A 14,329-nucleotide genomic window follows, 5' to 3' on the forward strand; every position below is an offset into this window, starting at 1 on the left:
AACCGGTGATGTTAAAAAACACACAGTAGTGGTCAGAGACAGCCAAGTCAACAACAGAGGACACGCTGGTGGACAGCCCATGGGTGATGACCAGGTCCAGAGTGTGTCCTCTGTTGTGAGTCGGCTGCGTGACATGCTGGGTAAAATCCAAACAGTGAAGGATGTTTAAGAATTCTTTTGTTGCAGGGTCAGAAGGATTATCTATGTGCAGGTTAAAATCACCGGTTAAAATTATCATGTTATATTTTGAATGTATGTTTGTTAAAAATTCTGAGAATTCCTTGATAAAAGCAGCGCTGTCTTTAGGTGGTCTATAAACTGTGACAGATAAAACTGGAGGGCTGCTGAAAACAATAGCATGGAATTCAAAAGTGGTAAAATGATCAAATAAAATTTGTTTGGTGGTGAGTGTGTTGTTGGCTAAAGATGCAGTCCCACCACCTCTCTTACCACTTCTAATAGAAAAAGAGAAATTAAAATTTGGTGGGGAGGCCTCAGTGAGAACAACTGGTGCATCCGAACCCAGCCATGTTTCAGTTAAAAATAAACAGTCAAGTTTATTATCTATAATTAAATCATTAATAATAAAAGACTTGTTCGACAGAGAGCGTACATTTAAAAGTGCCATACTGATTGAGACTGGTGGATTTTTGACAATAGAGTTGGATGGATGTTGATATTTTTGAAGAGGCCGGAGGTTATTAATATTTTTGGAGTTACTGGATTTATGATAATTCTGTTGCTCTCTGTTTGTGATTATGACGGGTATTGTGTTGACTGTGGGAGAGAAAGGTCCTAGTCCAGAGTTTTGTGTATTACTGTTAAAAGTGGAACAAATATAGGAGCTGGGACCAGGGGAACATCAGTCAGTGGCAGACGGATCAGCAGGTAATGTCAGTTTGGGGTAGTGACAGGGCGATGTGCGGGAGTGCTGTACGCCAAATGCCAAATTGGCGGACAGCAAACGGCGTCCCCATGCGTTGAGGTGGAGCCCGTCTGCCCCAAAAAGATGCCTCCTCTCCCAGAAGGCATCAAAGTTGTTAATAAAACCCACGCCGTGGGAGACACAGGCGGAGGAAAGCCAGGTGTTAAGGCTGAGCAGCCGGCTGAAGCGGCCTATCCCTCTGCCACAGGTGGGGGTGGGCCCAGAGATAAAAGCACTCACCTGCAGCTGACCAAGGAGGCTGAAGAGTTCGAGGAAGTCCAACTTCAGCAGCTCAGATTGCTGTTTGGGGATGTCATTGGTGCCGATGTGGATGATGAGCCGGTTAACCTGTGGGTGGGATGCCAGAATGTTGGGAATTCTGTCCACTATGTCAACAACAGTGGCTCCCGGGAACGACAGCGTGAGCGCCCCCCTCATCCGCACGTTCCTGACGATGGAATCCCCGAGGACCAGCGTGGAGAGAGGAGGTGCCACTGGGGGCTGTTGGCCATCTGAGATGCCCGCGCCGCGACGCCGGGGGTGTTCAGATGGAGATGCGCCAGCCGGACTGCGTGAGTGACTCCCAGGTAGCCGCGCCGTGGGTCCTCTTCTCCGAGGAGCCGGGGTAAAGCACAGCTCTCCGCGGTGAGTTTGCACCACAGCGTCGGGTTGCCCGCCGCGGCTCCGGGGGCGTAGTGGTGGAGATGGCGCAGACCTCTGCGACACAGCGGGATGGCGAGGGCTAGCAGTCAGAGGAGGAAAGTCCACAGGATCCAGGACATTGAATTTATTCTCCAATACTACCTCACCAGAGGGGTGAGGGTGCGAGAGACGGATCCTCCTGCAGCCACCACGCGTCTCAACCATGGTCCATGGCGCTGGTTGGAGTGGAGTGGAGCTGACCAGAGCCTTGGGTCTGGCCCCTAGCTGAAACCAGGAGTTCTCGTCCTTGGCAGAAGCAGCAGCGACGCAAGTTGAGAGCCTGTGTTGACTGTTGGCGGGATCTTGGGACACAGCAGCTGGATGGTGCACTGTGTCGGCTAGCTCAGCGCTAGTAGCGGTGGTTTGAGCTTTGCCAAGGAGGATCGTGTCAAGTTCGCATTCAGCCCCCTGGATTTGGTATAGCGTGGATATCCTTTGTTCCAGCTCGATCACTTTTTGGCTCAGGTTGATGCAGCTTTCACAGCTGGATGTTGAGGTAAGTGGTGCCATTCCGGAATCTCGTACCGGCGACAGCGTCAAAAACAAAAACAGACACTGCCACTTTAGCTTACGTTAGCTAAACTCTTTTGCTAGCTTGTTCCCAGTACTGAGGTTTGTGATGGTCTTCCAATTCTCCGTAAAATCTCCAGTTAAAACACAGCCTTAACGAATTTTAGTGGCAGCAGGCTTGGCGGAGAAGCCGACAGGAATGATCACCTGAAGCAGGTTGAACCGGTCATGAATGCAATCTTAAGAGAGCACGAGTCGTATCAGTTCAGTGCAATTTTAAAAGTGTATTTTCCTCACCATTATGACCGAGTTGCAGTTATTTTCTCTTTGATATTTGTAATGAAATTAAACTATAATGGACAATCACATACAAGTACACCTCTGTGTACTACAGCATTCTTCATTACATCTGCTGAAAGACTCTTTCTCCACTCCCAGAATTTTGTTTTCATCTTTGTCCTGCCCTTTGATTTTTTTCCCCGCTAGTTCTTATGCACATTTCTTACTGTCTTCTCTCTACTCGATGGTTATATTTTCTCTTCCCTTTCCTTCTCATCTTTTCTCCTCCTCTCCATGTTTGTTTACACAGTTGGGAGGGGTTGTATGAATTTTTGCCACCACAGGATATTTAGACAACTTTCAAAGCCCTTATTTTGAACTCCGTATATTTACATTTTGTTATTCGGGAAGTCACTTAATAAAAGAGGTCAGAAGTCAGATCAATTCATGTGACAAGTATTAAGCTTCCAGTGAGGTTTACCAGCACTCACCAAGCTGAAGCTCTTACACTGTTCGAAGTCAGTGGATATCATTGGATTTGACATTTAACACTATGGGAACACCATGATAAGAGCCATGCAGTTGCTTTTTCCCTGTTAGTTTCCCACTTGTTTTCCCTTCTTTCAATTATTTATTTTCCCATCTTTTTGTCTTCTTTTCTTTACTGTGTGAGAGAAAGTGACAGAGATGAGAAACAAAAAGGAAAAGCAAGCTGTTATCGTGATATTGTTTTTTTGTGAGAGTAACAGATGGTTAGGGACACTTACCACAACACCACATAGTCCCCCATGACACTGTTTCACTTTCTTAAATCTGAGTTACATGTTCTCTCTAATGGAAACTGGGGATTTGGAGAAATGACTCAGCTTAAAACATTTAAACAGTGAATCTCGTACCTTCATCCACTTGGTTAAACTTGTACCCACCCAGCAAGCTGTTTTAAAACTCACCATTTCAAGATTTTTTGCCAGCAGTCACATACATTTAGTTCATCAGCCAACCAATATACACTTCTACTGAAATTGCTAAGGAAAGAGGTTGAGGTAAGAAGAAGTGACAACTATTGTGAAGTGTGAGGAAGAAGAAGATCCAATTAAAATAATGTTAAAAAATGGTCAATAAAACACAGTATTGTGTAGGGAAATACATGAATGTTTCTAACATTCATGTCTTTGGACTGTGGGAGGAAGCCATTGTATTTGAAGAGAACGTCCAAGGTTTGCACCCACAGCCTTCCTGTGAGGTGACAGTGCTAATCACTGCATTTAAAAGCTGCAACTGCTAGATCTCTGTATGGGAAATCTTTGATCAGATCAGATTGAAAAATTACTCTGTAAAAGATTTGGTTGGCACTATTATCGGAGTAGAAATGTTTGAGCTTTAAAATACACAGCAGTACAGGTACATGGATTGTGGCGGGGTGTGGCTTGGGAATGGCTGCAGGGGAGGATGAGACACATCGGAGCTCCATCAGCTCATCAGCTAAAAAACGCTGCGGCCATGAGTTGTAAGAGACGACAGCCGAAATTAAGAAAAGTGTTAAACGAGCGAACTATGGTTAGGTCCGTCAGTATTGTGATATCAGAGACACAACTGCATGTTTCTGCCTTCAGGTGTCCAACTTGTTTGCCCGTGACGAAATAGATGATATCCTCAATGATCTCATCCCTGTCATGAAGCGAGAGTTTCCCCGGCGACCTCCAACCAACGGAAACCTGTACGATTACTTCATGTCACGAGTTCGACATAATCTCCACGTCATTCTGTGCTTTTCCCCTGTTGGGGAGAAGTTCCGGAACCGAGCGTTGAAGTTTCCGGCGCTGATCTCTGGTTGCACCATGGACTGGTTCAGCCGCTGGCCCAAAGATGCACTGGTTGCAGGTATTTTTAACACACAGTTTTATTTTCACAAATGTGACCTGTCTGGTGCTCGCATTTCTTTTCAAAAATGTATGCGGTACATGTTATACTCTGTTTATTTCAAAGTGGATGCTGTTATATGAATACAAGATATCGACTTTCTTTGCGCTCTCTGAGGTTTTTCTTCAGTTAATAATGTCCTGTCTCGTTTCTTCCTGTCCTTCAGTTTCAGAGCACTTCCTGTCTGTTTATGACATAGACTGCTCAGCCCAGGTTAAATGTGAGGTAGTTCAGTGCATGGGCTCCTTCCAGGATGGTGTAGCGGAGAAATGTGTGGACTACTTCCAGAGGTACAGTACATATTAGGGGTGCAACGATACACAAAATTCACGGTTCGGTTCGATACTTTGGTGTCACGGTTTGATATTTTTTCGATACAAAAAAATGTTCATGCCTTTTTAATTTGTCATTTATTAAAATTATAAATATATATTTTAACTCAAAAGTACAGTTTTTAAATTTAACCCTAACCCTTGTGCGTGTTTTTTATTTTGACAGCAAATGCACACCTGCGGACCACTTATGTGCAGCCCTGGTTATTTAGCTCGTCATATTGCAGCCACAGAAATTCTTTTGTCCATGAAACCATAAAGCTGCACTTTCTTTTTGCCTTATAGTCTCATTTGTCATAACTTCTCCGTTTTGTGGTAAGCTTTTCTTTGGCTGTCACTTCTTCACCCTGACCTGTCTTATTTGGCTCAGCAGAACTGAAATGCTTTTACACACACACTCACATAAGCTCAGCGATTCTCTGCGCGATCAACCTCTCACATGTTTAAGCTTGCTGCGGGACATTTCACTTGTCATGTTTGCATAGTAAGCTAACGATTAATAAGACGATGTCAGAGGAATTGGTGCACAAATTATCATCACTCACAGATCAGTGCTGTCGCTCTCTATACACAGTTCGCAAGATTGCAAAGTGAAAGCAAAAAAACAAGCGCAAATTCAAACGCGATTTCAATATGTCACATATTGACAGTGGCTCACCGATGCCAATGACATAATTACCCAGCTACATTTCTGAAAGAATGCAAAAGCATTGACATATATTTTTCCTTCCTACAATAGCCCGACGGGCAGGGTAGCCCGTCTGAAAAAAATCGCTAGCCCCAGGACGTCGGGCTAGCGATATTGCGAGCCCTGTATCTGATTGAGGAATCACTCATCTTTGGAAAAGAGAGTTTATTACAGAGAAATGCCTCTTTCCAAAATAAAAGCTATGCTATCCGCTTCTTCTGGGCTATATTCTCAGCAGCATAAGGAGAATCATGTGCTAACAGCTGTCTAAATAACTCGGCTAAAGTTAGTAGCATGCTTGTTGTTTTTGTCTTTGCACTAGGATGATGTCGGCGTAAATGTGCAGTCATATTCGTTGTGTTCCCACTAGTGCTTTCAGGTTAATCTCGTTAAAATGACCTTAACGCCACAACACAGCAAATCTCCGTTAACGAGCTACCCCTGATAGCCCCGTGCATGGGGCTAGACGGCCAACACGTTAACGAACTAACTGCGCTAACACACTAGCTCCCACCCATGTAATTGAGCATTGCGTGGCACATCCAACATACTGTTTTACTTTAGTCCATGACGTGCTTACCTTCAGGGTCATACGTCACATGAAAACCAAAATAATTCCAAACGCCAGATCTGAATGAGGGTGGGGGAGGTTCAATTTGCCATGTTGCAAGGAGAGCTTAACTTCTGTCTCGCTAGCTTGCCCTGCGCTCTTCCTTCTGACAATGCTGTCTGTGTGGAGCGCTCAGTGGATCTGCGCTCGACAGTGCAGCCTAGGCGGAGTAGTCGAACGCAGATTCACTGAGCGCTCCACACAGACAGCATCGTCAGAAGGAAAGTTGATAAAATAAATTACAAATGTTGTATTGTTCGATACATATGCGTACCGAACCGAAAGCACTGTATCGAACGGTTCAATATCGATACGAATATCGTTGCACCCCTAATATATATGTATATATATATATATGTGTGTTTGAAGATTATATGCATATATGTGAAGATTGTTTTATGTGTGTCTGCAACGCATGATGATTGTCATAATATTTAGCATGTTGCAGTATTAATGTAACCCAATTTGTTTGAATTTAGATACCGACGCTCCACCCATGTCACACCCAAGTCTTATTTATCCTTCATTCAAGGCTACAAAACCATCTATAAAGAAAAGAGGTCTGAAGTTCAGACTTTGGCCAACAGGTAAATTGTTCAAAATGAGTTCAACAATGTTGTGCAAATGATAACATATGCAAGTTGTGTTGCCATTTAAGCAAACAGAAACCCAGATAGTAGACAGACAGTACACAGAAGCAACAAGTTTGCTGTAATCATATTTGACTTGATCAACTGTATTCAAAATTTCTCCTCTTCAGGATGAATACTGGTCTCCAAAAGCTGAAGGAGGCATCGGTGTCAGTGGCAGCTCTCAGCAAAGAACTGGAGGTGAAAGAGAAGGAGCTACAGATTGCCAATGACAAGGCTGATATGGTACGTTTGTAGGCAGGGAGGGGATTTTTATTTGTATGTGTGTGGGTTTAAGGTTCAACAAGCATACAGAATGCTTCAGCTGGCTTTTTAGTTGCATTTTTATTAAAACAGCAACACGGTCTATGAACTAATCAACAGAATTGAATGGATACATGCTAGTTTGTATTAGACACTAATATAAAGTTTCATGCATTAATAAGAAAGTGAACACAGAATGAAGAGATGAAGTGTTTATTGTGTCCGTTGCTGGGAATCAGGCTTTCCAGTGATTGTTTGGGGAATATTGTATTGTTGCGTAAAATTACCCTCTTGCAGTGAGAGAAATAAGACAAATAGATGTTTAATGGGACGAATGTGTATTTTTTACAGTCATGCTTCAGCATAAGTGAAGCAGTTTAAGCCGTCTCTTTTTTTCCCTCCATTCGTGAACACTCACTCTTGTTATACAGAGACCTCTATATCAGGTAGAGCCTCTTCAGTGTTACAAATGCTCAGATCTGCCATCTCCCATTGGATTGAGCATTCTGTTTTCTACTTAACCACACTTACGATCTTTTCTCAGCTGAGAAAGTCTCCCAGCTTCAAATCATTTCTCTGTCACTTATAATGTGTGTTTGTTTTCTTGTGCAGGTGTTGAAGGAGGTGACAGTAAAAGCCCAGGCAGCAGAGCGAGTGAAGGTAGAGGTACAAAAGGTGAAGGACAAGGCGCAGGCCATTGTGGACAGCATTTCAGCTGACAAGGCCATCGCTGAGGAGAAACTCGAAGCTGCCCGGCCAGCTCTCGAGGAGGCAGAGGCTGCGCTGCAGGTATGGGATGTTGAAACAGCAATGTTGAATACATGCCTCCAAGGCTTCCCTCCAGACTTAAATTTCTCAGGTAGACATATCTACGTTCAGACGTCTTTTTTGTTTGTTTGTTTGTTTGTTTGTTTTCTTTTAAATCACTCAGAGCCTATAGCCATGCTAGAGATTCACAACATGCTATACGAACCATTTCAGTTTAAATGTTAAACCTGAGTATTTTTTTTTTGAGTACCACATTGGCGGTGAGTGTGAGTGTGTGTGTGTGCGTGTGTGTGTTGGACCGGGGGGTGTATTATAGGATAATTAGTTTTGCAGGTAGTTGATCATAAATCACTTAACGAGACAAATTAAAATGATCTGAAGATTACAAAATGTGCTGGAAAAATGATTGCAATTAATCATTCAACAGCAACGTGACATCGTTGTCTGAACTGGCTTTCATGAGCCAAATGTCACCCTAATGTTAGTGCCAGTGAAAAAAGGCGGGAGATCACCAGAGTCATCAAAGTTCATCTTGTAGACACCACGAGTCTTGTAGCTATTAGATTATTTCACTCATAAGCAGAGTTTTTCCTGTGTCACAGCTTTAGGGGGGTGAATGTAAGCATGTTTGATCCAGTAAAGCAAAGCATATTTGCTTTTGCCTTCATGATCTAACCCTACAATATAACTTGAATATTTAAAAAAGTGAGGGCAGTCTTTTTGTGCTTTAATGTGTGACTTACATTTACCCAATTTAGATTTCTCCTGCTCTTTTACTATGTATTGCTTCAGGGTGCCACTTAAAGCCCTCTGTGACTTAATGTGTGAAGCTGTATGAATGTTTCTGCCTGCAGCTTTACTGTCCTGGTGTGTCTAAACTTAGTATGGTCGTCTGGTGCCTCTAGCTGCATTGTAATTAAAGCTGTCCTCCTGGGTAGATGGTTGCATGCAGAGCTCCTGTGGCAATTCCCTCATTAAAAAAATGTTATCGTGCAACTGCATATAGAAACCTCGGATTTCTAAACAGACAACCCAAGACTCTTCCTAATGTTGCTGGTGTTCTGCAGTATAGCGAGATTAAAGTAAAAGATATTTTCTAACTTATTCAAGAACATCAGTTTTAGTGGCAGAGGAGTTGAAGGAATTCATGTTTCCTTTCTTCAGGCTTTTCATACCACACTGTCACATTAAAATATTCACCGACCGGTTCTGTTTCCTGATTAATTTGGATATTCACCCAGCCTTTAAAAGGACCGAGTTTGTGTGTGTGCAAACTCAAGGTAACGGTACCATTCTATAACATTTCCTTGTCATACAAAAGGAGCTGATTTGCTAATAGTTACAGTGGATTAATGATGACAGTAAAGCATAAAATGGTTTAGTTTTTGTAGTTCTTGCTGAACTGGAGTGATGATTTTATTTTGTAACAATGGGCTTAGTGAGAGATTTTCATAAGAAGCTGTAGGAGAATAGAGGATATAGGCTAGTGAAAGTAGAAGTACATGATAACCCAGACTGTCTGGTGGCTGACACTCTAGTGGGAAATTCAGGCTTGCACTGAGTGGAAATGGAGCAAGGAAGAGAGAACAGAAATGGGAAGTGCAAAACAAGAAAAGATAAGAAGAGAGTAAAGCAGCCGAACAGTTCTCACAGGAACATTTTCTTTACTGGTCTGCTGTCTCTTGTTTTAATCAGTCCCTGGAGGAAATCCTGTGTCACCCTCTCCTGAACTCCTCTCATTCTGCCACAGTTTATACTTACAGTCGTCGTGTTGTTTCCCTCTGCACACCTCCTCTGCTTTTATATTCTGAAACTGGAGAATTAGGTATAATCCTCATTAATGTATCTGTCTCTTCTTTGAACACGGTAATGAGAAACAAATGATTTATCCTTTGTTCTCGTCATAGTAACGCGCTGCTCTAATCGTCTCCTAACATGCTCTGCGTTTGTCCAGTTTGCTGGCGTCAAATCCTTACTCGACTTACTTGTCACATGTTTCCAGCTCTCCCATCGGGGTCATGCCATACAGTAAATGACTGTTCTAAATTCTCCCGCTCTCCGTTTGTCCTCTTTGCCCACATAGACAATTAAACCGTCGGATATTGCCACAGTACGGACACTCGGTCGCCCCCCTCACCTCATCATGCGGATCATGGACTGCGTGCTGCTGCTCTTCCAGAGGAAGGTCAACCCTGTGAAAGTTGACCCAGAGAAGAACTGCAACACTCCTTCATGGCAGGAGTCATTAAAACTCATGACTGCTGGAAACTTCCTGGGCAGTCTGCAGGTGCAGTAACATTTATTTAATTTGTATATAGTTAAGACTGAAGTGCTCATATTATCTCAACACATGATTCAGGATTTATGCTTTGTGTTATTTGCCATGTTTAACATGAATGAAAGCTACATTCTACATAATAGAAAGGGCTAAACTTAGACTCTTAAGAGTTTAGTCTCTGCACTTCCATAAAAGTGGTTCATGTCTTATTAAAATATTTATTTGTAAACACCTTTTATTTTAAACATAACCCATTGATGCCCTGATTTAAATAGTTTTTTTTTCATCCTGATGCAATTTTGGTCTCAATTGAGTACATGCTCTATTTTCTGTCTTTGTCCCTTTCAGTATGTATTTTTTCATTTTCTCTGGTTTTGTATAGCTTTGCATTTTCAGCATTTGTCTAAATGCACAGGCTGAAATAAGTCCCAGATTAAACCGCCGCATACTCATTCTGTTTTTTCTGCCTCTTTTCCCCTCCTGAAGCAATTCCCCAAGGACAGCATTAATAGGGAAACTGTGGAGCTCCTGCAGCCTTATTTCGAAATGCCTGACTACAACATCGAAACAGCCAAGAGGGTGTGTGGCAATGTAGCTGGCATAGCATCCTGGACCAAAGCCATGGCTTCCTTCTTTTCCATCAACAAGGAGGTCTTGCCCTTGAAGGTAACAAACATTATTGCAGATCTAGTAGAGTGCTTCCTCAGAAAAGCAGAAAGTGAACTGAATAATCTACTATTCCACTGACTACCAATTGGCATCTGTAAGTTAAACTCACCCTTACAAATATGTATTATGAAACACCTCCTAAAATGTGTAACATTAGGGACACACACACACTTTTTGGACTATTCTCCCAATCTGATGAATATGAAACATTTCATTCTGTAGAAAAACCACAAGCCACAAAAGCACAAAAAGGCACATTTCCACACTGCAGCAGCAATAATTTGCTGATGGTAGAAGTTTGAAGTGCAGCAAAATTCAGAAGTATTTATCCACTGATTATAAACATTGGGTGCATCTCAGATTTTCAAGGCTTACGTTTTTAATCTTGTGATACAAGCCTGAAAATGGATTTCCTCAGACTCCTTGTGCTCAAAGACTGCTTATTTATGCAGCAGGCTGCACTATTTATTCGCTTTATGTCACTGGAATCCCTGTGAATTATTCAATTATTAATTATGAATTATTAAATCCACACACCCAGATCTGATATCTGCAGAAAATATGTGCAAAGTCTTGATTATTACTGCACAGCATCACAAGTTGTGTAAGCTAAAAGCTTACCAGCTGAGCCTTCTCTCACCTTCATGCTTACCCCAGAGATAAAATACAAACATACTAAATCTTTATTTTTGTCATTTTTTTGTGTGTGCCATTTTTGACAACTAAATGGATCAGCAAAATCAGCCACTAAAGGCAAAGTAAAGTGTTTAACAAAAAGAAAAACGGTGTATTGCATCCATGATTGACCTTTAAATCAAACATTTTCTTGATCTGTGGCTGTTTTTGGGGAAAAAGGACTTATGACTTAGTAGAGAATACAGAGCTAACATTTTCAATGTTAGAACGTTTCTAAAGTGTTAATATTCAGCCTTACCTTATTCAGCAGTTAATTCTTCCAAAACAGAAAATTATTTGGTCAAAAAAATATAGAAATTTAGAAAATATGTTTAGAGATAATGTAGTCTAAGCACAATGGAAAAGTGGATATAAAGATGCCAGACAGTGCCAATGACCGCTTTCTAACCAGAAGCAACTGAACTTTACTTCAACTAATCTCTCTTTTACTTATCATTTTTTAAAGGGACAAACTTACTTAACTAGTCACCCTCTAAACTGAGTGTCTCTAGTTGGATGAGTGTGCCGAGCTTGGTCAACGGAAGAGGTTACAGAATCATGAGAAGCACTACACAGAGTTGCTTGCAGAAGCTTGTTAGCTACAAACAATACAAAACTAGCTAACAAGCAACCTTTAGTTCATGCCAATCAGGAAACACAGCATGGCACGTTGTTCACACTGTCCTGAATAGCAAAGTGGCAGCTCTTTTAAAGCGGCTGCTGTGATTAGTGCTGTATTCCAGTTGAACCACTGCACCGGGGCAACTGTCCAGTCATTCGTGAGAGAACGCAGAGCAGGCCAGGAGGCAGGATGAGAGACAAGTCCAGGCACCAATCATTAACAGGGGCTTGCACATGCTAATAAGCATACAAAACAGACAGGGCTAATCACGCCAGATGAAAGAGCGAGGTGACCCATGGCTGTAACATGTGCTTTCACCAACACAAAAGGCAAAATTCTTCTGAAGAATCACCCACTCGGTTAACTACAAGTAAATACAAGCTGCTGTGAATGTCTGATGGGTCATAGTCATTTAAAGGCATTTACAGTGTACATTTATGCTTTTGGAAATGTTGCCTGATGATGACATCTGTTGCTGTCACCGTTGTTAGTTCTCATTCAACACCTCTCTCTTTTCTTAACTGCATTCTATTCTTTTTGCTCTAGCCACCAATTTCTTTTTCCTCCTTTCCACTTTGTTTCCCTAATCCCCCTCCAAACACACTCACACACAGCTACATATATACACATCCCTCGGCACTGTTGTTTTATTTTGACCTTTTGTGGAGCACAGCCTACAAAACAGATTTTCTGGTTTCGAGCCCAGTGGTGTTTTCCCTTTAAGCTGGATACAGAGATACAGTCGAATGGACAGACATGCAGAAAGATGAGACGGGATTTTCTTTTCTTTCTCTACAACCCTAGCTCTATACACAAACTATCTTTTTGCTTACTTCTGTCATCTTCAAACTCTTTCTTTCAGTGTTTATGTCCATTCTTCTAAAATATCTTACTAACCATTTTCAGACATTTCTGCCTCTATTAGATAGCACACTGGTAACTGAGGCCATGGGTTAGAGTTGAACGCTGGCTGCTGCATTTAATCTTTGTGGGTTGCGCATGCTGTGAGATAAACTGGCATCCCACTAACCATTTAACTATTTAATGACTTTTTCTCTGTTTTTTACCTGAAGCTTTTAATGTGCAAAAAACAAAGCAAACAAACAAACCATCACAGCTCTCCCCTCCACACTCTTTCATTGTTTTTCTCTGTTTTTTCTAGGCTAACTTGGCCGTGCAGGAGAATCGTCTGACCATAGCTAATGCGGACCTTCAGAAAGCTCAGGCTGAACTAGACGCCAAGCAGGCAGAGCTTGATGTGGTACAGGGGGAATATGAGAAAGCAATGATGGAGAAACAGGTCAGCAACTTCATCAAAACACAACTGTAATTTAGTTCAGTACACAAAACCTGTGTGTTGCTCCTGATATAGGAATTTAATACCTTTTATCTTTTATTTGAAAGTGCAACAATTACTATAGGGGATAAACTGTGTTTATTATTTGTTACATGATATTTTTTCCCACGTTCTTCAAGAAAGCAAAATGTTTTTTGAGAATATCAATGTGCCACTGATGTAATAACAATATTATTATAAACTGCAGTATGTACAGTATGACAAATGTACCATAAGATCTGTGACAGCCTGGCTAAAAGGAAAAAAAGGACTGAACCTTAGTTACTGAAGTGACTGAGTAACACCGGTTAATCCTCTGTGGAGGTCTGTGAGAGCATCTGGTCTGTGTTTTCCCATGTTCAGTACACTTTGTGATGTGAAATGTAACATCTTAATGGAACAGCAAGTGAATCAAGACTCCCTGATTAAGAGACCAGGACGGGAACAGGTTATAATGTCATGATTAAGATGCAGAGACTGTTCATCTTCCAGGGCTAAAAGTGAGACTGAAAGGCTCGTTGCAAAGGCATTTGGTGTTGATGATGGACAGGAGTGGCTCCAAGTGAAGACCAAAGTCTCGATGTAAAACAGAAAGCAAGCTTTATTAGGAATGCAGTCGAAGTCCATAACTAAACAATAAAAGGCAAAAAACAGAAAAAGAACTGGAAATCTAGATGGCTCTCTGGATGAAGACTGGGAACACTAGGCTCATGGGAAGGAAACAGACATGCTTAAAAATATCATAGCTCAGTCATTAAGATACTGATGATCTAAACAGAATCTGATGGACTGTAATCAAGTGTTTAATTCAATTATGTTTAAAAGGCAAGTTAGATTTGCAGCATAATTTACCATGGTGATATAACTCGGTAAGAAGTAAACCACCTTCATAATACAAAAAACTCAGGGTTAGCCCTGAAAGTACCAGGATAAGATGAAATTCTGCTTCATAGCACAGGCCACATGCCTTTTTCAATATTTCCCCTTTATAAAGTGGTAAAATATATTTTTTTAAAAATGAGTCCTGGAAAGCAAAAGAAGACAGATAAAGTGAAGATAACATTAACAACAATAGCTTGGGGCAATACAAGCTTCCCAGGACGTGTTAATCTGTCTGCATTT

The 14,329-nt window shown here is 41.6% G+C and overlaps 1 protein-coding gene across 1 annotated transcript in view; it reads left to right on the plus strand.

Annotated features, from left to right (window-relative positions):
• LOC113021508 (dynein axonemal heavy chain 5-like) overlaps positions 1 to 14,329 on the plus strand; it is a 132,202-nt gene that overhangs the window by 34,885 nt on the left and 82,988 nt on the right. Inside the window, exons 45-52 of the mRNA XM_080309140.1 lie at positions 4,030 to 4,297; positions 4,503 to 4,626; positions 6,446 to 6,553; positions 6,727 to 6,841; positions 7,472 to 7,648; positions 9,711 to 9,914; positions 10,392 to 10,571; positions 13,034 to 13,171. Of these exons, the coding sequence (XP_080165266.1) occupies positions 4,030 to 4,297; positions 4,503 to 4,626; positions 6,446 to 6,553; positions 6,727 to 6,841; positions 7,472 to 7,648; positions 9,711 to 9,914; positions 10,392 to 10,571; positions 13,034 to 13,171 (1,314 nt within the window). The remainder of the gene's footprint in view (positions 1 to 4,029; positions 4,298 to 4,502; positions 4,627 to 6,445; positions 6,554 to 6,726; positions 6,842 to 7,471; positions 7,649 to 9,710; positions 9,915 to 10,391; positions 10,572 to 13,033; positions 13,172 to 14,329) is intronic.

Source organism: Astatotilapia calliptera, chromosome 12, assembly GCF_964374335.1.
Source record: "Astatotilapia calliptera chromosome 12, fAstCal68.1, whole genome shotgun sequence".
In the NCBI taxonomy this organism is placed as follows: domain Eukaryota; kingdom Metazoa; phylum Chordata; class Actinopteri; order Cichliformes; family Cichlidae; genus Astatotilapia; species Astatotilapia calliptera.